Source organism: Leishmania panamensis, assembly GCF_000755165.1.
Source record: "Leishmania panamensis strain MHOM/PA/94/PSC-1 chromosome 32 sequence".
Lineage (NCBI taxonomy): Eukaryota > Euglenozoa > Kinetoplastea > Trypanosomatida > Trypanosomatidae > Leishmania > Leishmania panamensis.
Genome location: NC_025879.1, coordinates 599,141 through 623,890, shown reverse-complemented (window position 1 = coordinate 623,890; position 24,750 = coordinate 599,141). Strand labels below are relative to the sequence as shown.

The 24,750-nt window shown below is 55.4% G+C and overlaps 6 protein-coding genes across 6 annotated transcripts, besides 1 other annotated feature; all 6 read left to right on the top strand.

The window, feature by feature from the left end:
* Positions 1 to 402: 402 nt before the first annotated feature.
* Positions 403 to 992: a repeat region.
* A 2,026-nt stretch (positions 993 to 3,018) lies between these two features.
* On the top strand, positions 3,019 to 5,325 carry LPMP_321710 (hypothetical protein; the record flags this gene model as incomplete). The annotated part of the gene is made up of 1 exon (XM_010703554.1): positions 3,019 to 5,325. One exon carries the CDS (start codon positions 3,019 to 3,021, stop codon positions 5,323 to 5,325), a length of 2,307 nt encoding a protein of 768 aa, XP_010701856.1.
* A 1,344-nt stretch (positions 5,326 to 6,669) lies between these two features.
* Positions 6,670 to 7,560, top strand: LPMP_321700 (hypothetical protein; the record flags this gene model as incomplete). Its single annotated transcript, XM_010703553.1, has 1 exon — positions 6,670 to 7,560. One exon carries the CDS (start codon positions 6,670 to 6,672, stop codon positions 7,558 to 7,560), a length of 891 nt encoding a protein of 296 aa, XP_010701855.1.
* Positions 7,561 to 10,957: 3,397 nt separating this feature from the next.
* On the top strand, positions 10,958 to 12,958 carry LPMP_321690 (hypothetical protein; the record flags this gene model as incomplete). The annotated part of the gene is made up of 1 exon (XM_010703552.1): positions 10,958 to 12,958. The coding sequence occupies one exon, from the start codon at positions 10,958 to 10,960 to the stop codon at positions 12,956 to 12,958; it is 2,001 nt and encodes a 666-aa protein (XP_010701854.1).
* A 930-nt stretch (positions 12,959 to 13,888) lies between these two features.
* On the top strand, positions 13,889 to 16,705 carry LPMP_321680 (DNA repair and recombination protein, mitochondrial precursor, putative; the record flags this gene model as incomplete). The annotated part of the gene is made up of 1 exon (XM_010703551.1): positions 13,889 to 16,705. One exon carries the CDS (start codon positions 13,889 to 13,891, stop codon positions 16,703 to 16,705), a length of 2,817 nt encoding a protein of 938 aa, XP_010701853.1.
* A 1,337-nt stretch (positions 16,706 to 18,042) lies between these two features.
* PMI (phosphomannose isomerase) lies at positions 18,043 to 19,329 on the top strand (the record flags this gene model as incomplete). Its single annotated transcript, XM_010703550.1, has 1 exon — positions 18,043 to 19,329. One exon carries the CDS (start codon positions 18,043 to 18,045, stop codon positions 19,327 to 19,329), a length of 1,287 nt encoding a protein of 428 aa, XP_010701852.1.
* A 2,663-nt stretch (positions 19,330 to 21,992) lies between these two features.
* Positions 21,993 to 24,203, top strand: LPMP_321660 (hypothetical protein; the record flags this gene model as incomplete). Its single annotated transcript, XM_010703549.1, has 1 exon — positions 21,993 to 24,203. One exon carries the CDS (start codon positions 21,993 to 21,995, stop codon positions 24,201 to 24,203), a length of 2,211 nt encoding a protein of 736 aa, XP_010701851.1.
* Between the last annotated feature and the right edge of the window lie 547 nt (positions 24,204 to 24,750).

Below are 24,750 nucleotides of genomic sequence, written 5' to 3'. Positions count from 1 at the left end.
ATAGCACAAATTAACTGGTGATGAGCTCGCATTGTTTTTTCTTGTGCCTTTGTGCGCAGCGCTCTCTCTGATTTCACAAGCGTTTTGCTAGCTGCGGTCCGCTTGTACGCGCGTGTGTGTGTGTGTGCGTGTGTGTGCACTTCTGGACGTAAAATGCCGGAAGTTCCATTGGCACCCGTGCACAGCATAGACGGCGACATCTTCAACCTCATTCTTTTCCACAAAGCATAGACGTAAAGCCACACACGCACGCATAGTGTTATAGATGCGCCTTGACGATGTCCTGGCATCCGGATCAACTGCAGTCCTTCTTTGTCGTTCATCTACAACCCCTTCCCGGTATTTGAACCTCGAACACTGCGCAACGGTCATGTAGGACATCGAACGGGAGAGTGACGAAGGTTTTTTTCCTTTAGCGTGTCGATTCTGCCATATAACATGAGTCAAAACTTCCCTCTCTCTGCAGTCCACCAGCAGGCTCATCGTGTCGCGCAAAGCAGCAGTGGGCACGAATGCTACAGCCGTGCGCTGACTCAGTCCTCGCAGCACGGCCTCAGGCTCAAGCAGTGGCTGCCCATCCCCTCCACAGGCCGCCGCACAGCTGCCCTCCATCCTGCCGGTCGCCACGCGGTGCGTCCCCCCCTCCCCCAGATGGCGACACACTCAGGCTCCCCACACCAGTGGGGTGCGCGGGGCCGGGTGAGGTGCGTTCGAGTCACGCTGGCACACCCTGCCCATCACATGGACGGCACAAGCGCTTTCGCTGTCGCAGGTCGCTCTGGCGCCACGCCGTTCACGACCCGGGCGCAGACACCAGCAGCGATGCATCGCTCTGACTACTCTCGGTAGTAGGCACTTGACGCGGTCCGCACCAGCGGTGATTCCATAGTGGCAGGGAGAAGGTGTGGGGACTGCTTGGCCTCCCCCACCCAGAGTGGGGGCACTGAACCCCCTGTCATACCACGTACCGAGTTATGCCCTTTTCAGGAGGGCGGGTATATCGGTTACATGGTCAAAATGGGTGAAGGGTCAACAACTGCTTTGCTGTTGCCGCAGGCAGAGACGGAGCCAAAGTGGGTAATTGTCTGTGCACTCCCCATAAGTGTAGGTTTCATTCGATGTTACTGAAGTGGTTACCTTCCTGCTTTACAACAGTTTCATCTCGTCCACCCTTCTTCTTCATGCTGTTTCGGCTCAATCACTACATGCCAAATTGAAAGAAGGGCAGCGGTGAGATCATTCGTATTATCTCATTCGCTTTCTCTTGCGCTTCTGTTTCCTGCCTGATTAGGGAGCAAACCCCATGCACAGTGGGACTGACACAGACACACACACATAGCACATGCGCCTTATTCGGTTCTCGTCACGCCTGTTCGACTAGCTGCTACTAGTGTGGCAGGGTGCGGTGTCCGCTTGGCTGCACATGCTCCCTTTTCATTTCCTTCTTATGTGAGTAGCTTCCGCGCGTGCTCGCTCGTCTCGGTATGAATGCGTGATGATGGCTGCACTGCTCCACCCCACTCGTACGTACCACTGGTTCGACAGACTCTGGCTTTTGTTGGCGATGCGATGATTGTATTTCAGTTCCTTTCGTTCCCTGAACGTCATTCCGAAAAGATGGCCTATCCCCTACTGCCCTGGCGCTTCCTCTTCCAGACCTCTGTCACTGCAGCTCTCCACGCGCACGCCTCCTCTCTTCTCTCCTTTTTTCCTCAATTCTCTCGTGGACAGATGAGCAGCATGTCCATCTTGGCGTGTTATTTTCTTTACTATTCTACTTTTCCAGATTCGCTCCGGCAAGCATGTCTTGTGGTGTAAAGAGCTCACTCCCCTTCGATGTCCACCCTTTTTGGAGACCCACTATTCCCTCTATTTAGCCCATCTTATCATCTCGTTGTCTGCACATCTTTCCCATCATTGCCGGTCAAGGGGAGGGGGAAACCATGGGAGACTTCATTTCCTCACGAGGGGACTTTGTGTTTAAAGATGTAGTGCATCTGTGCTCAAGTGCGAGTTGCTGTTTATTCCTCTGTCGGATCCCCCTTCGCCACGCCGAGGCCTGTGTGTGTATGTGTGGAGAGGGAGGGGCGTACTCACGTCCTTTTTCAACTCTTGTTGTCCCTGCTGCCCCCCTCTCCTCCTCCCTTCCTTTCCCTCTCTCGTGTTTCGGCGCGATTTTCTCTTGTGATTTCGTGACTTCTGTGTCCCTTTTTTTTAGATTTTTTCGTCTCTGTGGGTGGGGACCCGTCGCCTTTTTCTTCGGGGGGTTCCCCCCTCCTGTTGTGGTTGCGATGGTTGTGCGGTTGAGCAACGTGTCGTCGTCACGCGGAAGAAAGGGGTCGCTCTTCAACGCGTGGACGCGTGTGTATGGTGTTGCGGGGCAGTAGGTGCGTGCGTGTTGGTGCCCTTTCATCACTACTGCTCGGCTATGTAATGTGCGATCATTTACCGTGCTCATGCCGGAAGAGGATAGAGAGGGTGTCTAAGGTGCGCGCCAAGTAGAGTGAAAAAAAAGGTTGTGCGAGTGTTCCTTCACCAGTTGCGAGCCACCACGCTCTTTTTGGAGTCTGAAGGCCAAGATGGAGTACATTTGGTTGTAGATGGTTCTTGTCGGTGTCGTGGAAGAATGCGCAGTACCGGAAGAGGAAGCATGGTGTCTCCAGAACTGTACTTGATCATGCAGGTTGCAACATGTTCTTTTGCTGACTTTCATCAAGCAAGCGCGATGCTTCACTTCTAAGTCTGGCTCTGCATTTTCTGCGCTTCCCAGTCCTCTTTGACCTCCCCTTTCTCTGTCTGTATCAGGCCTACTTCCTCCCCTTCTTGTCGTCCCATTCCTTTGCTTTCTCCCCCACTTTGCAACGACCGTTGCATCCCATCGTTCTCCCCCCCCTTAAGAGACGCAGTTTGGTGACCGAAACAACCAACGTTGTTACAGGTGGCAGCACTCTCCTTACCCTCGAGAAGGGGGAACAACTCAGCGCTTGATGCCTACACACGGGCATACGGCGCGCGAAAATGACTGCCTTGCAAGGCGCCTGCGCCTCTGTAGAGATCGCAGCGCTGCTCGCGTGTGGCAGTGAGTACGTCAAGAAGGGTACACAAACTCTATCCATTCCGTCGGTTTACGCAACACTGGACGTCTTGGAGTGCCTCTGGCAGGCACAGAGGGTGCAAAAGCATCTTTCTGACGTTGGCCGTACACAGGGGTTGCGGCACTACCATGCTGTGTACCAGGCGAGTGCGCGGTGTGTACCTCTGTCACCGGCTCGCTGGGAGCAGTGGCTTGCTGGACTGAGCTGGCAGGTGGAGCAATCCACGTTGAGTTCCGGCTCGGCTGCGCTCTCTGACCCTAGTTCTCCGCAAGTGCAAAGGGTGCAGGCAGAGCTTGTCGCCTCCTATTGGCAGCTGTATCGGCGACTCTGCTGGGGCAGCTGTGGCGCGGCAAAGGCTGGACTCGCCGCAGCGCTGGATTACGCCGATAGCGCAACATCGATGCTTCCAATCATGGCGACCACTGATACTGCGCCACTTTTTGTGGAGCAGGAGGCGGCACTGGCGAAGCCTCTGCAGGCGTTTGCGCGTCTCTCTGCTGAATCAGCCCACTTGTTCGCTGATTACGCGCTGATCGGGAGGGTGGAGCGGCTGTGGCTCAGCGAAAGGGTTCTGCCGGCTCTCGGCGAACCTGCCGAGCCTTTTGTCGAGACACTCGTGCGGCGATCATTCAAACGAGACTTGCAGGTGCCGTCTGTGGCACTGCCTGACCTGCTCCGTGAGTACGAAGAGAGCGAAGTTAATGAGCACAAAGTCAAGGGCATTCTCGCTGTTGGGCAGGCGGCGCAGTGCTCCTCCTGGATGCGCACTGCGGCTGCCCTGCACGCCCACAAGACACGTTTCATCGAAAAGACTGGCTCCACTGTCGCTGATGGAATGCGAAAAGCATCACCGCCTCCTCGGGATACTCAACTAAAGGAGTTGGAGGAAGACCTGCTAAACACTCTGAGAAAGCTTCCGGGAGGACAGGGGTGCCTTCCTGCGCTGGGACTTCTTATGCAGGGGCTTCTGGAGGAGAAGGGCGACACGCCCGAACCTCCCGGGCCGTGCCGCGGCCTGAACGATTCACAGACCTACTTTTATCTTCATCTGCTGCACCAGTGGTTTGCAACGTACATCAGCTCCCATCACCGGTGGTCCGTGACGGACATGTTTACTGCCCAAGACGATGCAGACTTGTGGATGTTTCTGCTCGATCGTCATGCCGTGTGTCTCACGTGGGCTTTGATGACGGAGCAGCCAGCTTTGCAGGACCCGGCGGTGTGTACGCATGTTGAGGCGCAGCTGGGCTACTTGAATGGGATTGCGATCAGTGTCGATAAACTGCGCGCTATTTTCTACTCGGTGGTACACTGTGCGCAGCTCTACCACGTGTCTTCTTCTGCCTTCGCCAAGACGGAAAAGCGTGAGGCGCGATTGAGGACGGCTGCTGCGGCTACACATTCGTGGATGAAGGAAATTGGTGTAGAGACGTTCTGCCGCGCGCTTCTGAGTGATTTGTTTGACGCGACAGCGCAGTGGGAGGAGGCACAAGGACACTGCGAGGCTCTCGTGCAGCAACGTGCGCTGCTGGTAGAGGCGGAGCTGAAGTTGATTCTTTACGACACCATGGCGATGCTACAGTGTCCGGAGCAATCAACAGAGCGGCTGCAGAAACTGGTGGAAGCTGCGCTGGACATGTGCGACGTCCGCGGAGGGTCTGAAGGAGGGCCCAGCGGTCGTACGTGCTACGAGCAGAGAGACCTGGGGCTTCCTGTTGTTGGGATTGTCGGACGTTGCGTTCATCGAATTTCTGCTAGTTTGCGTTGCGAAGTTGCAGCCGCCGCATTCCACGTGACCGAGGCGCAGGCAGACCTCTATCGGAGGGCTGTGCTGTGGTTGAGGAGGGGTCTTGGCGCGACGGCTGCTATGGGTGGTGACCCCAGCGCCCTGTGGGACGAGTGGACGAGGTTGGTTTCGATCCCGGTTTGTGCGCCTGAGCCGCACTCGAGCGGGGAATTACCTCGTGCGGTTTACCCTCCTCCATTTTTGGGCTACGCTGCTCCGACAACGGCGCGAGGACGTACGTCGCGTCAAGCAGCGGCGTGTGGTGGGCTCGACGAGTTGTGTTGGGAGCGCCGCACTGTTGCGAAAGCACTTCGGAAAGAGACGACCACAGGCATGAGCAGGGTCGACAGTGGCGACGACCACGCGTCATTTGTCATCGACACAGTAGGATCCAGGGAGAAAGAGCCGCAAGAGAACCCGCTGAAGAGGGCACGAGCGGAGTGAGGAGGCTTCCTCCCTAGGTCTGCAGACGACAGAGGTGGGTGTGCGCCTGTTAGGTCAGCTGATGTGGGGGTTGTGGTGCATGGTAGACCATGTGTATCCTTCGTGTGTGTGTGTGTGTCTGTGCACGCGTTAACGTATGATTCTTCTGCCTATCGTCGCTTGAAGACTGCTGCCTGATCTCCACTGCCCGGAAAATAAAGAGCAAGACGGACGATCTTGAAGTTTACGACGGAGTCCGCAAATACACCAGTGCGCGCATGTGTGTGGTTATGCAATGTCACTCCCAGACAGTCTCACAGACTCTCTCTGAAGCACGTGCTCTCTTTTGTCTCTCCATCATTGGCTGACCTTGCTGCTAGACGAGCAATGCCGCTGTGTTTTTCTTTTCTTTATTTGCGTGGCTATCACTCCCCGTCTCCGCGATTCAACTTACGCACTCGGATCGCTCTGCTTTGCCGTATCCATCCTCCTCGCACCTGCCTTTCTCTATTTCCTCTGCTTCTTTTGTGTCAATCAACACTGACACGCATACGCTGTCGTTCTCGCGCGCTACATTCCCCTGAACTGATCCCCGCTACGTTATAGGTGGTGGTTCCTATTCTCTGGTGGCCGCCTCCATTGCATACTATTTTGCGTCTACCGGCCTTTTACTGCCGCCGCGTAGTGCGATCCCCTCCCAAGCACCTACTCGCTTATCGGCCCCCTATCAAATTAGTCTCCTTCTCTTTAGCAGCGGTGGAGCGTTCCCCTCTCTTCGGTCGTCATCCCTTTCCACTCGCTGTCTCTCTCTCTTGCTAGTTATTCCCCTTTGCCAAGCCGTGTTGTTCCTCCCGCCATTGGTGTCACGCATCTTCGCCGTCCTCACCTAGCAGTTCTCCGTGTGATAAGGACCAGTGTAGGAAACTCTTCGGAAAGAACGGTGTCCTTGTCATTTTCGCTTGACACTACAATTGGTATTTCAGCTCTCCTGCGTTGTAGCAGCCGTGTGTGTGTCTCCTTGCATTAGGTGCTTGTTGCAGCTCTTTTTGCACTCCCTTAGATAGAGAAACACGCCGAAGTCCCGCTTGCGGAGCTGCTTTATTCCCTCACGGACGCACACCATCTATTTTGCTGACGTTGCAGAGGTGATGCGGTGCCGATATCAACCTGCACGCGAAATTTACGAGACGCGAGAGAGAGCCTGGAAAACTATCAGCTTAATTCACTTTGAGACCGGCAGTACACCCTCCTTTCTTCCTTGTGTTCTCTTTGCCCTCCGTGCGATCCTTCTTCCTGCACGTGAGCTCTTATTGTTGGTTTCTCGGTTGATTTTTTTTTGCCGTTTTCCTTGGGCACATTGCAGCCATGTTTAAGGAGGTTGCCTTCGAGAACGTCGATGTCGTTGTTGCACCGTGCGAGAATGCTCGCTTGACGACCAAGGACGCAGCTGACTTGCGAGACGGCGGCAAGGCAATCGTGCGATTCCATCATCCAGGAGAGGAGGGTTTCAGCATTGTGGCCGGCGCGTGCGACGACAAGGATGCACTTCACGACGCTCACTTCATCAGTGGTGACGCTTGGATGTCAAAGAGCTGCCACTGCATTCACTGTGAGACGCTTCGTGTGCTCTCGCGGTATTCGGAGATGTGTGCGCAGCGGAATATATTCCCCGTCATCGTCCTCGTGGACCTTGACAACTTTGGTTTCAATCAATTCAAGTCCATCCCGCCGTACGCCGACGTCGATGTGCTCGATCACGCGCTCGTGTGGTGTTTCTTCGGCTCGTGTTTCACACGACATCACCATGCGTGGCCGAGTGCGCAGACCGTCTGTGAGCCGCTGCCGAATCGCGTGGTGTCGGTAAATGCTGCCGGCACCACCAAGCGCTCCATCTGGGAGATCTTGGTGGAGAAACAACAGGTCTTTTTCACACCGTGTGGTGGCCAAGCGCAAGCGGCTGATCATGTCATGCATCGCGTGCTGCAAGCGCTACAGGGAATAGAGACGGTGTGTCTTACAGGCGATGTGAAGTTCATCAACGAAATCTATCGCAGCCGTCGTTTGCTCGGCGTGAAGGCGCTCCGGCACAACGAGGAGGAATTGTGCGATAGACTGACGGTGATCAACGTGGACGACATGGAGAAGAGGTTTGTGCCGGTGTGGCGGTCACTGTGCCATCGCCTTCGCGGAGCTGTGCGCGATGCCGGTGCGACGAGCGGCAACGATAACAGTGACGAGCGACGGCTGCGACGCTAAAACACCCATTTTTTGCACGCTTGCCTTTGTCGGTCGTTCTGTTCGTTTTTTTTCCTTGCTTTCCTCCGTGCCAGTCCGCCCCCTTTCACACAGATGAATTACTCACACAAAGCCCCGAATACACGTGCCTACTCCCTGAACACTCGTCCACTGGCCCACTGCTAAAAGCAAGCACGGATTGTGCTCTCTTTCTCTCAGGCTTGCTGGCTGGTTCTAGTTTCACTGTGTTTTCGCAGTTCGGTTGAGTGGGGGTTTTTGCCACAGGAAACGGGTGGGGCGGCTCCGCTATCTGTACACCCTCTGTTGCTCAACCATCACCTCTAATCATCTTTTTATTTTTCACGCACTACCCCTTTAAATATAACTTTCAGATGTCCTCATCTTTTTCTCCCTTATCTGCAGACTCGTCCTTCTATTTTTCTCCCCTCACCCTGATTATACCCCTCCGCATCTTTCTTCCTCTGCCCGTAGTTCTGTGACTAGGGCCCACTCTTTATAGTCAAACAATGGGTGAAGGCGTGTCGTTGCCGGTGAATGCCGACGGCGAACTCTGGCTCGCCTTCGCCTCCGGGACTTTTTGCTCGCCCCCCTCCCTCCTCCCCAATGCGGCCAGGAAGGCACGGCAGGGACCCTGGCGGAACCTGCTCTCCGTTCATTACGCCGTGTGCTCTCTTTTGTTGTCGGGGTGCGGATTTCTCGAGACGTAACGGCGCCGCTGGGTGAGGGGACTGTTGCGCTTTCTCTTGTTCTGCTGGAGGGGAGGTCTGTATGTGCGAGCGTTACCTCGAGCTTCCAGCTTCGTGGCGAGCTCTCCCCAGTGCCCCTAGGGGCCCCCTTTCTCTCTCGTTGTTTTCCACTGACTGTGCTCTCAGAGTAGGTCCGGCCCCTCCGACCCCCTTCATGCCACCCGCCAGTGCGACGGGAGGCTGGGCGGACGGGCGGTTCTGCACTCTCGTGCGTGTGCAAGCACCGCGAGTACGCGCATCAGTGCTCTTGTGTAAGAAACACCCTCCGCCTCCCTGTCGGTTTGGCCCCGGTGTAAGTGGCCCGGCCGCACAGACCTCCCAGAGGTTGCGTTGACGGAGACGGGTGTGCTGACTCGCCAGTGAGCGCGGTGTCTCTCTGTCTCTTCCTCTTTGTCTTCTTTCACCGCCCCGCTAACTCCCAGACGTGGCGGAGGGAGCAACAGTCTTCATGGTGACGAAAAGATGCGAGTGAGTGACGGAGAATGAGGTGTTGAGAAGCAGAAGGGAGAGGTTCACGTCGGTGGCTGAGCGACGAAACGGGGCTTGGACTACAAGGAGGGATAAATTATGAAAACAGTACTCGTTTTCACGTCAAATTGGTGCTGCACGAAATCCCTCAAACGGTAGATGGGGAGGTGAAAAGGTGAGGAGAAATGCCTCAATTTTTGTTCGCCCTCCCCCTCTTTTTTGATTCACAGACCAGTACGTGCTCACGTCGCACCGTTGTTCTATCCACACGTGCAGACAGGCAGTGCGACATACACGCGTACATGTGTTGGTGTTTCCGGTGACGAAGGGACTGAGTTTTTTGTCTATGATAAACGCATCGAGAAGAGCTTAATTTGGGTGTATGCTAGCCAATGAGAAGGGAAGGGAGGAAAAAAAGCTGCACATATGAAGGAGCTCATCTGAGCTTGCCTCGCTGCCTGAGCGCTTCGCCGCAGCGCCTCTTATTATGCTCACGCTTTCCCCCCTGCGTGTTTTGTGTGATGGCCGCTGATGGGTTGGAAACGGCTGTGTTGGTTGTTGCACGTTGCGCACCTTTCTCTTGTTTCTTTTGCTCTCCGAAGCGCTGTCACAGTTGAGCGGTCCAGGCTATACAGCGGATCTCATCCAGTAATGCAAACAGGCAGTGAGGCTCTTTTTCATTATTAGAAACTCTCGCTCGTTGACTGTGACACGAGTTCTCGTTCATGTGTAGACGAGCACACAACTATGCATACCTGACGGTCGTGCACACATGTAGACCGCTACTAGACTTCACCGATGTGTGTCGTTGTGTGTGTGCGTGTGTGTGTTTACGCCCTCTTAGGTGCCTCTTTTCTACTCTTTTGGTGTCCGTTTCAACACCGACTTGTGGTTTGCTTTTTGCTTGTCTTTAACTATGACTGCTTACTTGTCCTCCTCTATTTTGCTCGCGCCTCCAGTGTGTGTGTGTGTGTACGTGTGTCTGTCGCTCTCATTTATCTATTCTGGCTAGGCCAAATCATTGTACTTGGGAGGCATACTTCAGGTTTATTCTCGAGTTTGGTGAGTGTGCGGTTGTACATGTGTATCTTCGTATACCAGATCCTCATTGTTTTCTTTTTGGTCTCGCCGAAGCCTCAGAGAGAGAGAGAGACGTCTGGGTCTGTAGGGTGCCGCGCTATGCCGCGTTTCAGCTTTGTTTCCCCTGCCCCCCCTTTTCAGTGTTCTTCCTCGTTCGACGGGGCTTATTGATGAAATGCGCTCTTGAGCTTCGGATGAACAATTGCTGAGGCAACGCGCAGGCACACGTGTGTGTCAGACAAACGACACACACACACACACACACACACAAAAAGAGAAATTTACGCCGCGACGTATCCCCACTGTTGGGAATAAAGTGCAACGAGGTTTTTCGGGTTTGCCTTTGTGAGGGTCTTTTTCGTTTGGTGATGTTCTACTCACGTGTCGGAAAGCTGCACGCGCTGGTCTTTCTGCGTGCGCGTGTCTGTCTAACGGCGGGACAGAGCACCTTCGTTTTGCTTTGAACTACTCTATCCGGCAATTCTTTCCACTGCAGGCAGTGGTGCTGTTGCTGATTTCCTTTTCACTCTCTCATTACTTGTGTCGCATCGTGTTTTTTATGCTGTTGAGCATCTCGGTGTGGAGCAAAGAAGGAAAGAGAAAAAGGGAGCGGGGGGCAACATGGGAGCACCGCATTGCAACGTGGGTCACCTCTCTAGGCAGGGCTCCTCTGTGTCTGCAGAAGGAGGAGAAAGGGGGTAGCGCTAAGTACTACTTGCTACCTACATGGAGCAACATGCGGAGCTTCAGCACCTGACCAAGCTTCTCGTGGCCGTCTGCGCGGTAGAGGATGGCTAAAGGGATGAGAGTAGTTATTCAGCCACTCTAGCTTTTCTCCCTGCTTCTCTTGCTTATCCTGTGCACCGGTCTCTCTTATCCCTCTTTTGGTTTCTTTTTGCTGATTTCTTACTCCTTGAGCCATCTCCACTTCACCCGACCCCTCTCGCGCACTACTGCTCACCTTCGAAGGGAATGAGGCATGATGAGTGTGAGCTGACTTCTGAGAGAGACCCATCCGATTATAGCTCTCCACACCCCGGACTCACTCCCCTCGGGCTTGCAGGCTGCCGGTGTGTGCACGTCTTATTTAGGCTGACATCATCATGAACGACGCTTTCGAGAGTCGCCTGAGCGACATGCGAGCTCGCCTCTCCAACTTATCTCACACAGTTGAGCAACAGGAGGACGAACATCATCAGCGTCGCTCTTTCGGACATCGGTACTTAATGGAGAAGAGAACAGCAGACCCTGCAGCAAGACCACCGGTCGCACAGTCGATAACTTCATTCTCGACATCGCCGTCTTCAGCGCGACTCTCAAGGCCAACCACAGCCAACAGCCAACTTCCGCAGCGAAATGGTGTCAGTGAACGAGATGTGAATCAGGTGTACAGCGTTCCAAAGAACAATGCCTCTCCTGGTCACCACTTCAACACGAACAGTATGCCGGGCCCCCTCACATATACTCGCACCGCGAAGCCTGTGTCTGGACTCAATGCAATGCTCCAGCTCGCACGACGCCACGCCTCCATTTCCATGTCTGAAGCCACCACAGCAACAGTCATTGTATCCTCAACAGATGCTAAGTTAACCCCGGTGCCAAATGATTCGGTCACGATACCTTCTAAAGCCGTTGATGTGAATCCACTACAAGATACCTGCGAGTCTACGCCCGCACCACTAACGCCGGGTGGCGCCGCAGGTCTGCACTCGTACCGGTTTCAAGAACGGTTTCCAAGCCCTCGCCAACTCACGCCATTATCCGCAGTGAACGCACGGACGATGGTCCCCCGAGATGAGGAGGGACGCACTCCATATCACTGTCCTCGCGAGGAGCTCCACCTCACGAATGAAGACGCCAAAGTTGACCACAATGTAACCTCAAGGGAGGTGGTATGCTTTGATGCCTTTCGCGTCGTGCAGGAGAGGTTACGCCAGAAGATGAAGCAGCTCACAATGTCCTCACCACAGTCTGGCATGCCGTTATCAACCAGAGACGCTCCCGTCGAGTCTGCCATGAGTGGTAAGGCAACAGCACCCCGCGAAACGACTTCTCGAGGTTTCTCCCCGTCCCTGGCGGTAAGTGATTTTGAGGATTCGAGCCCTTCGCCCCGACCGCCTCGGGGTACGCGCTCCGAAACCGCTACACCAATGCGGTCACCAGACGAGCATGGCGTTTTGTCGAACGACACTCCCTCACCGCCATCCACGTCGCTACGCTACCAGCAGGATCGAGGAGACGCTTCAATGGATGTGGAGGTTCTACCGGCGTCTGCAGAGCTCGACACCGAAAACGTGAGCAAGACCCGGCGGCCTACTCATGGGTTTCTCCATGATTTTGTAGCCAATGACAGAGTCGAGGCGGCGGCAGAGTCCAGCAAATCACAGTGGCTGCAAGGACGCATGCCATCATCTCAAGCGAGGGTGATAGATGGGCCGCTTGACGCCTTCGGTGGCCCGGCTGTTTTTTCCGGGAGGGTCGCACGGGCACCATCAAGCGGGGCGCACTCGAAGCGAACACCCGTTGAACAGAGAGGTGACTCGCGCGAATACAGACGGCCGCCAGAGATGGCCATTGCAGAGCGCTTTAAAGGTGCACGAGGAAGGAGTGAGCGAACGACGACAGGGACTGCTCGCCGTCTCCCCTCAGCACCGCGACACACCAGACCTCGGTACGCGTCGTCTTCGATGTCTGCGACGCGCTCCTCTGCGTCTCGTGAGGGAAGCGCATCCACGGCTGGCAGGCCATATAGGTCATCGTCGAAGGCAGCAGTTCGCCAAAAGCCGATCTCGTTGAACGTAGAGGCCAACATCCTATGTGCTGTCACTGGTGCGGAGTTGTTTGCCCTCTTGCGTATGCGCGGGCTCATCGAGTCAGAGGGTGACACAGAGGAGTACCGGCTCCCACCTGCCCGCTGCCACCGTTTGTACGTGACGACCGAGGAGCACCGGCAACTGAAGCTGCTTCGGCAGTCCTTACGCTCCCTGGGCGCGGAGGAGCAGCGCCCCGACGTCCCGTCCTATCAGCGCGTCACGGTCTCTGCGCGCGCAAGGAACGCCGAATTTGCTCCGCCGCCGCCAGTGTCGCACTACATGGAGGTCTGAGCAAGGACGGAGCTTCTTCCTGCTTCTCTCGATCTCCTGTGCCCTGCTGCTGAGCGCCTTCCATAGATGTGTTCCGTTGCTCTATTTTATCGGGGTCTCTCTTGCCCTCTCTTCTGAGGCCGCTCTTGCTGTGCCGGAGATGGCGTGAGGTAGAACGCAGTTTCTTCCTCCCCCCTTTAGACGCTAGTGTTTTGCTTGTTTGTTTGATAGATAGAGAGCGCATCTTTTTCCGCTGTCCCACCCCATTTCATTGACGACAAGGTTCTTCAGAGGCTCAAACCGGACACACTTTGGAAGCTTTGCATACGTGCACTCGTGCGTGCGTGTCACAAGAGGTGGAAATCTGCGCTTTCTCCTGTTGTGAAACGGGAGGGAGGAAAGAGCGGAGAGAGCACCTTTTCCGCGGGTAGAACACATGTGGTGGCAGTACGACCCAGCGACGGTGGTTGCGCACCATCTAAAAGCCCAACTTGTAAGTGGAGCGAGTTACCCCTCACTTTCTCTCCGTACTTGTGCGTGTGTGTGTGTGTGTGTGTGTGTGTGTGTGCGTGGATGTGCTCTTCGTTGCGGGGACTCGCTTCGTTTCCACTCACACTCCGCATTCTTCGTTGCGTGCAAGCGCTCTTCCACAGGGGCAATGCGCCTCCCCTCACTCACTTTTGCTCTTCCTCGCTCACGCATTGGAGCTTGTGTATCTTTTCTGGCGCTGTAGCTTCTACCCTCGACTGTGATTCTGCACAGGCCGACACACGTGTACGGGAATACAGCCACGCCCACACGCACTCCCAAGACAAGCCCTGAAGGTGAGCGATATTGGTACCGAAGGGAGCCCTGCAGACACAGCAAGCGGTCTCCTCGGTTGACTGTTGTCCTCCTCTTGTTTTTTTTTTTTCCAGAGCCCAGAGCCGCACCAACCTTTTCATATTTCACATGCTTAGGCGTCTGACGAGCCGTAGCGGATTGCAGAAAAAGTTCAACACAGTAGCCGCCGAGTACAGGAAGAGAAGTACAGCCGTTATCTCAACTGCTGAGAGTGTTCACTGGAAGAATGTTCTGCCGCTGCGACGCCAGCATGGGGCTCAGCGAGCTACAAGAGATCCATCGACCCTCCGCATGCTCATGAGTGCGTCTTCACAGCGTGCTGTATACAACAAACATCGAAACAAGCACATTTCTGAGAGCAATAGAGCACAGCCAACAGCGAAGGAAGAGAAGGAGGGGTGCAGCACGAAAGACAATGTCACCGCTGCTGACGACCAGGCGGGGTTTTGCGGTGTGTCCGACGTTACCTTGCTGCCAGAGGCAGGTAAAGCTGCTACGGAGTTCCTCCTGACACGTGAGCAAGCCACCGTGTGCGACTTGGCGTGCGAAGGTGCATCGCTGTTCATTGGAGGCGAGGCGGGGACCGGCAAATCTTACCTCGTGCGTGTCATTGCAGAGAGGCTGGCGGCCCAGGGGCTGCGCATCGCCATCACCGCCTCTACCGGTATTGCTGCGTTGAGCATTGGTGGCAACACCTTCCACAGCACTTTCGGCGTGCCTCTACACAGTCCAGACAACGTGATAAACCTGTCGAGGAGGCCCCCATCCACAGATCCCATCTTCGACATTGACGACGCTTCCAAGGAGGGGGGCGATGATGGTGGAGCCATCGAGGAGGATGTGGCCCAAGCAGATTTCGCGACAGGACCTTCGGTTGGCAAACTAGGACACCCGCGTCGACTTCAATTCAGAAACACCAGGGTGCTCGCGGAGGTGGATGTAGTGATCATCGATGAAATTTCCATGCTGCACGCGGGGGTACTCGAGTCCTTTGAGCGTGCAGTACGTCGCATGGCAGGACGTGACTCCAGTCGACCCTTTGGTGGGCTGCAGATGATTCTCTCTGGTGACTTTCTCCAGCTCACGCCGTTTGGCTCCGTCGATGCTCCTCTTGGCAGGCGGCGGCGCTACCGTATACTTGACGAGAAAAACAAGTGCATGGAAGACGAGAGCAGTATCGTGTGCCAATGCGTCAGTCCTGATGTCCTCGATGCGCAGGGGACCGTAGACAAGGCCGCAACCACCGCTGAGCTGGCAGTGAAATCACGCGATACCTCCGCCTCCTCCACCTCGACTGAGGTAGAGAGCGCGTTAGCTGTGAAACAAGACAAGAGGAAACGAGCGTCCAGTGTGTCTGATTCTACCATCACCCAACATCGTTACCGCGACCTGTGGTACTATGACAAGCCCATGTTCGAGAGCTGGTGCTTCGTCCACCATCTCCTCCACGTGCAGCTTCGAGAACAGCGGCGTCAGCAGGATCAGGTGTTTTCCTCTGATTTGAATCGTTTGCGGCAGGGCAGCTTCCCTTATCGACTGTCGCGCTCTGCTTTTCTGAACGCGCCGGCCGAGGATGCTGTGCGCCTGCTACCAACCAAGAGGGCCGTCAAGAACTACAATGACAGCAAGATGCTGGAGCTGGAGGGCGACGAGCAGCTTTTTCACACGAAGCTTACCATGACAGAGGCGATGTGCGCTTCTTCCGCGGGTACCGCGCAGGAACAGAAGAGGGGAGATGCCCACAGTGGCGGCAACTGCGAAGCTGTGCTGCTCGTGCACTATCGTCTCTGTTCCCCTACCGAAAAAGGGAAAGCTGCGCTCAAACGTCGAGGGCAACTACGGGATGCAGAGGCGACTGCTGTTGCTCGTAACCTGGAGGATGTTTGTCGTTTTCCTCGTAACTGTCTCCAAGTCTATGGGCTGCCCGCACCACTCTCGTACTCAGCATCATTGTCGGCCGTGTGCGTCCGCTGCAGTGGTGCAACTTACCGCATTGCAGAGAGTCGACGATTCGCAGTGAAGAGGCTGCTGGAGATGTGGTCTGGCGTCCCTGGCACTGGATCGAGCGAGGCTACGTCAGGAAACGCCAAAGACACGAAGGAGAACACACCATCAATCACTCTTCTGCAGTCTCGGAGCGCTTTGTTTCCGCGAGAGGTAGTGCGTGTGGAAGCCGTGGAAGCACGGCAACTGATGCGTCGGCTGCAACCGCTCATACAGGAGCACTTGCGCAATGCGATCCGAAAAGACACTGTGCTTCAGGACAAGCGGCTCAAGGTGGGGTGTCGTGTGATGCTGCTGCGCAACTTGACACAGCAGTACGTCAACGGCTCTCTTGGCAGGGTCGTTGGGTTTCGACCGCTCTCGGCGTGCACGGATCTCTTGCCAGGGGAGATGAAGGCGCGTGCGACTCCCATGCACCTGCTCGCTCATTTCGCTACATGTTGCCCAGAGAGCGGACACGGTGCCGTTGCGAACGCCGTGCAGGTTCCTGTGGTGCGGATGGACACAGGAGGAGACGATATTGCAATTCCTTGGATTACCCTGCCAGTTTCGGTCGCGAAGCAAGACTGGTGCTTCACCCTACGTGCTACCTGCATCCCGCTGACACCGGCGTACGCCTTCACAGTGCACAAAATTCAAGGAGTTACGCTGCACCATCCGGTGCTTTTTGACGCGGAAGGAATGTTTCCCTGCGACCACCTCGTGTACGTGGCTGCGAGCCGCGTGCGCAAGTTCGAGCAGTTGCGCATGGTGAATCTCTCGCCACGGATGATATCGGTGCACAAACCCTCGCTGCTCTTCACCCAAAGGATCCCAAGCGTCGAGGCCTCAGTCAAAAGGTGGGCTCTGTGGAAGTCGAAGCCGCGCTCCGAGAAGTTTTTCTACTTTCCTTCTCACCTTACCCGAGAGTCAACTGAGTAGGCGCGATGCGGATCTCTGCAAAGAGTCCACGCAACGCACCGTGGGTGCTGTGCAGATGGTCTGCCTGGCGCTGCAGTTCCCTCTCTTTCACTTCTCCTTGTGCAATGTGACTCGGCTTGCCTCAGGCTGTTTTCTCTCATTGTCGTGTGGAACAGGGCTAACACCCACACACATACACACAGGACCGCCCCCTCCCCTCCCCCCCGCCACTGAGGGTTGTCTCTTAGAACGAATGGGGGGGGGGGCGGGAGAAAGGGGGTTTTATTTGATTTTGGCTTGGTGTCGTGAGCTGTGCCCTTGCACGCCTCTGCTATTACAACCACACCTCTCACTGCTACGAAAACTCTATGAAGTACAACGCGAGTGGCGAATCCTCCACCTCAGACGGAGGTTGTGCTTTTCTTTTTGTACGTGGTGAGCTACGCGCACTGGTGGCCTCTGCAACACTCCAGCTGCGCCGAAGTGCATCGTGTGCCATGACAGCCGCCACACCGCTGTACGTACAGGCGCACAGTAGCGCAGCTTCTCAGGTGAAAAGGACAGCCCATTGCGCTTCTCTCGTGGATCAGCGCAGGCTGCTGCTACGCTGCTTTCTACTGCATCACAGCACACCTCTATAGCTTCTCCCTTCCCCCTCCCTTTTTCCATCGATAACGCAAATGCACACACACACACGCACACATCAACGTACATGTTCGACTACACACAAATTCAACGGAGAACCTGCCGCCTTATTCGCTGACTTCATAGCAGAACCACTTTCTCACTACCACCCCCTCCCTTCATTTATGTGTTTCACTTCTTTTCTTGTGTCTGCTCAACCATAGGTGCACCTCCCTCACGTTGTTTTGATCCGCATTCCTTTCCTCTCCCAGCTCCCCCTTTCCCACCATCTCTGCGCCTCTTTCTGACAACTTCCGCTGCTGTTCTTCACGCACATAAGTTTACACCAAAACGACAGAGACAGGGAACACGCATACCCACACACACACACATACGGCGTCTCCCCACAGGTTTCAAGAGACACACGGGAAGTAGGTTTTCGCAGCGGGCATCGAGTGCTTGTCCTCCTCCGTGTTCCTCCTTTTCGTTTCTTTTCCTCTCGTTGTGTGTGCCCGCGTGTGTGTGCTTGACGTCTTTCTCTGCCTGACGTCGCTCTGGGTCTCTGTTCTCTCTCTCTTTCACCACTGCTGGCTACTCTCCCCCCCTTTGGTTGTCGGTGTGTTTGGCTGCTCATTGATTTCGTTTTCCGTTGGCAGCAAAGGCGAGAAAAAACACTCCTCGTTCACGTCCGTTACGTACAACCCTTTTCCGCACAGCTACTCGGCCACTTCAACATGTCTGCGCTCATCAAGCTTGATGCGAGCTACCAGGACTATGCCTGGGGCAAGAATGCCGCGTCCAGCTTCGTGGCGAAGATGAAGGGCTTGACGGAAGACCAGTCAGGCAAGATGTATGCGGAGTTGTGGGTGGGCACGCATCCAAGTTGCCCGTCCAAGGTTGCCAACGGCAGCGCACAGCTGCTCGAGGACTTCTTGAAGGATCCAGAAAATAAGAAGAGGTACTTCTCAGCGGCTCACCAGAGCACAAGTTTCCGTGACACGGTGCCGTACTTGCTGAAGATCCTATCGATTCGCACGGCTCTGTCCATCCAGGCCCACCCATGCAAGAAGCTGGCCGAGGAGCTGCATGCTGCCCAGCCGGATAAGTACAAGGATCCAAACCACAAGCCAGAGCTCATTTGCGCGTTGACCCCTTTTGAGGCCCTCTGCTGCTTCCGTCCGCTCAAGGACATTATTGTGTACTTGAAGCGCATTCCACAACTGGCGGCGCTTGTCGCCGCCAACACGGTATTGGGCTCGTACATGATGGCGCCTCAGAGCGCGCTGCCAGCAGCTGACAGCGACGCGGAGAGACAGTCGCTGAAGTCCTTGATGACGAACCTGTATGCAGCCCCCGAGGATACCGTAACCAAGGAACTGCGCCTGCATCTTCGTCACATTGAAGAGAAGGGTGCACAGTGCGCTGAGGATACGCTCTTTGTTCGCGTTTACAAGCAGTACCCCGATGATGTCGGGTGCTGGATGGTGTACTTCCTTAATTACGTACAGATGGTTCCTGGGGAGGCGCTCTTCCTGTCGGACAGCGAGCCACACGCGTACATCAGCGGCGACGGTGTCGAGATCATGGCGTGCAGCGACAACGTCGTGCGTGCTGGACTCACGCCCAAGTGGAAGGATGTGCCCACGCTGGTGAGCATGCTGAAGTACAGCACGACCGGCCTTGCGTCCGCTCGCTTCGAGAAGAATTGCAGTGAGGATGCAGCACAGTGGCAGGTGCAGTGCTACCAACCGCCGGCGCAGTTCCCCGACTTTTGCCTGTACCGCATGCAGTACGACCACACTTCTGGAAGCGGGACGACCTCCGTGACGCTTCCGACGATTGGGCTGGGCTTCTGTCTAGAAGGGTCGGCTAGGGTGAACGGTACAGTGGTGTGCGCCGGAGACTGCTTTGCGGTGCCGTACGGCAAAGTCACGTGCCAAGCCGAAGAAAGGAAGGCGCTCGTGTTTGTTGCGTCAACCAACGACTTGAGCGGCACGTGTCCGAACTCCCTTCGAGAGTGATGTTTGGAAGTGCGAGTGGAGCGGCCATGCCCCTATGCGTATAAGAGATGTCCATCGCTGTGTTGCGTCAGCGCTGAAGGGGATGTGTCCCTGCGAATTGGGTGCTCTCCCAACGTTATTTCGCCTCTGGTAAGCCACTGTGTGGCACATGCTGACGGGTGCGTTTAGCTGTCGACGCTGTAGTGCGTGGCCCTGTTACGCAGTAATTTACAGTCACAGTATGAGTCACCACCCCAGGCATACATAGTGGACCTGCGCCAGCGGATGGGCTTCAGTCATCCTCCGAGCAGCCACACATTTGTGTGAACAAACCTTCTCCCTCCCCCTCCTACACGAGCTCATACCAACACGGAAAAGGCGTAGCACCAACTCTCACTGCCTTCTCTGTGTACCTCTCTCTTGCTCACTCCTTGTTCTGGTCATCTTATTGGACTCTTTCCCTTTTCACCCCTCTCCATCGCTCATCTCGCCGAGTGCCGGCTGAAGCGGCCATTGCGCAGCCCTCTCCTCTGCCGTTTGTTTTGTTGTGTGCCTGTCTTCCCCCCTTTTGTCGGTCAACTGCGTCTTCGCTTTCTCTCTCTCTCTTTCTCTTTCACTCTCGCTTGGGGTGTGCAGTAGGGCTGTGAAGTGTGCGACAAGCGCAGTTCTCCTGTGCGGTTCGACTTTACGGACGACGTTGTTTTCACGTTGTTTCTGAGTACTTGACTCCAATACGCCGTGGAGAGGAGTGAGGCACACTTAGGGGGAGGGCAGAAGCAGATGCTGTGTGAGGACAACAACTTGGCGCTCGATGAAGATGAGGATGGGCGCGTGTGTACGCCGCAGTGAGTGTCCAGCTTGGAGCATGCCCATTTTTTTTACCGTTTCTCGTCTTGAACAGTGCCTCTTTTTTCAGCCTTTTCTTGCCTCTTTGTGTTCATTTTTTTCCTTCCTGCTCTCCTCTTTTCGGCCCCCCTCCCGGCCATCGGCTGTCCGCTGCATCTCACGTCAACCCCGACCTCATTCCATGTTCTTACGCGTACTTCACACAAGGGAAACAATACAAACGAATCATATGATGAAGCGCACACCTGAGCACGCATCTCTTTATCACCTTTGCTGAAAACAACAGTGACAAAATGGAAAAGACGTTAGCCCTGTGCTTCTCCTTGTTTGCCTTACACCTCGTCTCATCTCTTCCTACACATCTAAGCTGCCCATGCACGCACACAAAGTCCCCTGTTGCTTGCGCGCGCTCTCTCTCTACGTGTAGGCTTCCTATATCGTAGCCAGTGTTTCTCTCGTCTCTTCTCACATTTCCTTTCGCCAACGCCTCTTCCCCCTCTTCTTTGGTTTTCCATGACCATACATTGCTCATCTTTCACTTCGATAGTGAGTTTGTGTTGATTGCTTTATTGCCCTCTCGTCGGTGTTGTTGTTGTTATTTTTTTTGCCTTCTTCCGCGTTTTCTTCTGTCTGGGATTGATGCAAAGAGCATTCACACTTGTGCGTGCAAGATGAGGATATGTGTGTGTGTGTGTGTGTGTGTGCGTGCTCAGGTGTGTGTTTGAGTTGGGCCCTGTTTGCCGCTGCGATCAAATGGGGCCAATGGGGGCTCTGTGCTACATCAGAGAAATCATATACTGCACGGTGACGCGCTGCGGAAACAAACGAAACGGAGGAGGTACCACACGCTGTCTCCAACGTCCGTGTCCACTGCACCCCCCTTTTTTGCCTCCGCGCGTTGGCGCCGATCAGCTCTTGCGTTGGGGTGGGTGATAAAGGGTGGCGAGAGTAGTCCACACCGCTTCCAGTACTCTACACGTCTCGCGCAGTGAATCATAATTCCTCATTGCGGCCCTTAGTAGGCGCTTGTTTGCTGCATACTGATGTCTCATGAGGCAGTGGACAGGGACACACATTGGACTTCTCTTCACCTGGACATGTGCCGTGCGCGTCTTCTTCTGAATCCGGTACGCTCTCTATCTCGTTCCTTTTCCTCTTTGTGTTTTTTTTTTTTTGGACTTGGTTGCACACGTGTCTAACGCGGCACCCCTCCTCCTCCTCCTCTCTCACCCACACACACAAAAACGTGCTATTTGTACTCCTACGTGTCTGCACTGTCGTGACGCTGCGCCTCTCGTGGTAGGCTGTTCTTTTTTTCTCCTCACGTCCGCGCGTGGTGGAGGAGCACAAGCGTAGGTAGAGTAGAGAATTACCCCACTAGAGGGAAAACGAAAGAGGCCACCGCTTCACAGGGCCACGATCCCGCATACCTTGAGCCCTGCCTCTCCTTTCCTACTGCTGCTTTCTAGCATCTTGGAGACGACGAATCACGGCGGCCACAAAGGCGTGCGAGACAGAGCAGTAGACCAACGGAGGAAGTGAAACAGAACGGTGCCGTTACACCCTTGGGCACTACATCGAGCTACCCGAAGGTGTCTCTCTCTCTGTGCTACTTTCTTTTCTTGTGCCTTTCAGGGTATTCTTTGGTTGCGTTTCTTCTCTGTTTCCCGGGTAGATTGGCGAGGAGGCTCGCGTGGCGGTTGTCTTCTGTATCGATGTGGAGCACAGAGGACCAAACTTGCTGATGCGTTCTTTCCCACTCCTCCCCGCGACTACCCCCTCCCCCCGTTTCACGTGTCTTTCTATACTCTGGCACTTCGCTCGGGTACTCCTTCTGCATGGCGTCAATACTCCGGCAGTCAAAAGAGGTACAGGATCAACACAAACGACAGCTACTGGCACTTCTCAAGCATCCTGATAATGCGGAGTGCATGGACTGCTGCGCGCGTAACCCGACGTGGGCGAGTGTAAACCTCGGCATCTTCATTTGTATTCGCTGCAGTGGCCTGCATCGCCAGTTGGGTGTGCACATCACCAAGGTAAAGAGTTGCACGATGGACCTCTGGGAGCCGGAGCAGATTGCTTTCATGTCTGAGATGGGCAACCAGCGCGCGAAGCGCGCGTTTGAGGCCACCATTCCCGCAAGCTACGTAAAGCCTGCCGAGCGCGACGCCTCCGTGAAGGTAATGAAATGGATTCGTCTGAAGTATGTGCAGCGGCGGTACTACCGGCCACTTCCTTTGCCTGCTGCCGACGCCAACGCCGAAGGCGCTGTTGACTTGTCAAAGTACGCGAAGCCCGAAAAGGCACCTAAGGCAGGTGAAGCAACCGAACGCGTGAAAGCGGTCACGCCAACCAAGGCTGTTGTGAAAACGGTTCCACTGACTTTTAACCCAGTTCCATCGACCCCGGCTGCAACTCATTCCCACCATCCCGTGCTCGGCGTCAGCACCGTTCTTTCCACCACACTCAACGCTTCTTGTGCTCCAACCGAGAAGATGGCGGCCATCCTCGACTGGCTATGCAGCACCATGCCTTACGTTATGGCAGAGGATTTTGAGAACCTGTCCACACTATTGGTGCCGCCGGTGCCGGCTGCGAAGAACTCCGCCTTGAATAACGGTTCGTCCCCGGCAGCCGTCATGCTCAAAACACCGTCGGCTTCCACCCCCGTGACTACTATCGCCCCCACTACAGCAGTAGAACAAGACGCAGCCTCTTTGGTGCTGACGAGCGCGCCGCGTGAGGCCGGAAAAAGCCACGTTATGGCTATGGGGTGCAGCACCGCCAAACAGAGGCAGCTAACTCCACCTATTCGAGGGCTAGGCGCGGTGTTAAATGATGCTACTGTACCTGCGGAAACCCAGGAATCTGCATCGGGGCATCACGAGAAAGTTCAGACGGCGACATCGTCGCTGCACCTGGATCCTATACCTGACACGAAGTTGGTGGTGCGCGCGGACTCGGTCGTGGAAACCGCCCCGAATGGCGAGGCAACGGCGGCTGTACGACCACACCGCCATCGGCGCAAGCGGAGGTCTCTAAAGGATACACTTCAGAGAAGCCATCTTCCTTCAGCGCTACCTTTTCCGCTGTCTTCGATCCCGCAAGCTTTGACTGTGCTTCCTTTCCTTTCCGCGCCGTCGCCACCAATGGAGACGGCGCGAGTGGAGCCAAGCTGCTCGTCAAGGCAGGATGTAGAGAGAATAAGGAACGCTGCGCACCATGGCGGCAAGCAGCACGGATACGGCTCAGAGCCGCTGCCGGAGCCACCTAGGCAATTACCGACGCAGCAACCCGTCCTTCGCCCTGCGCATGGTCCCGCTGGGACCTTTGTCCTTAGCGACAGGCACGAAACATGCGCGTCGACGCCAGTAGCAACACTGCTGCTGCCGTCTCAGGAGCCGATGATGCCAATCACTTCCACGGAACCGGCTCTCGCAGGCTCTACTCTCGTGGAACAGTCCACCCATGTCATCCCTTCTGTCAAGGATCTCACGTGCACGCAGGGTGTTGCGTCAATGACTCCCTCCTTTGCCTCGGGGCAGTCGGCAGTGGCTGCTGCGGTGGCTCTGACTCCGATGCAACCGCCTTTCACGAAGCCCACTTTAGCAGGAGCGCTACACTCGCAGGATGACGCATGGCAAACGGATCGGCTGGTGCTGTTCTCGGGCAAGTCGTATGGTCTCTGCAGCTCGCAACGCGTGCTCTTCTCACCTCCTGCGGCCGATGAGGAGTGGCGGGTACCACAGCCAAAGATTCGCTCGCCCAACTTTTCATTCTCGGAGGAGCTGCGACCGCGGCAACCAGCGTTTGAGAAGTGGGCGAAACGGGTGCCGAACACATCTATCACCCGCATTCGAGGCTCACTCTTGTCGCCTATAGCTGAGGATGGCAGCACGGCGCCGCAGACGCCATCAGCGCAGCTTGACCAGCCACACACTGACGATACCCCGACCTTGAGCGGCGTGCTGCAGACACAGCGGCATCTGGAGGAGCGGCTTCGTGTCCTAAAGGAGCAATTCCGGCAAAGGTCTGATCTGAGGTAGAGTGTAGAATCGGTTGACGGGGTATCAACCGCAACGGTGCACTTCTTGGAGGGGAGACGTCGTGGGATAGGAGGCACTGCGCGGAGTGCTGCAAGTTGCCCCGTCTTGGTGTGGAGTGTCATCCACACGAGCCGCGGATCGGATGACTTCGCGTATGTATGAACGAGACCTCCTTGACCGTCACTGTCATGCGGTTTGTAGCGGCGATGTCTGCCTGTGATAGGGAGTGCCTTTAGACGATGGCGTGGCGACTCTTCTTCTTCTTTTGTTGTTTTCCGGACTTTTCCCCGTTTTATCATAAACTCATGTGTGTGTGTGTGCGTGTGTGTGTGTGTGTGTTGGGGGGCCTTTTTCTCTTCTGCACGCAGCTGTTTCGAGCGAGAGCACTAACTCGTTCACGAAAAGCAAAAAAAAAGCGAGTGCATCGTAAGAGACGCCATTCCTGCTAGAGACTGATGTGTTCGAATTTGTGGAGCTGCGCCAGCCCGTCCACCCTTTTCCCTAAATGTGCGTGCTGCCACGAGTGACTCCTTAGCGACGCCCATCC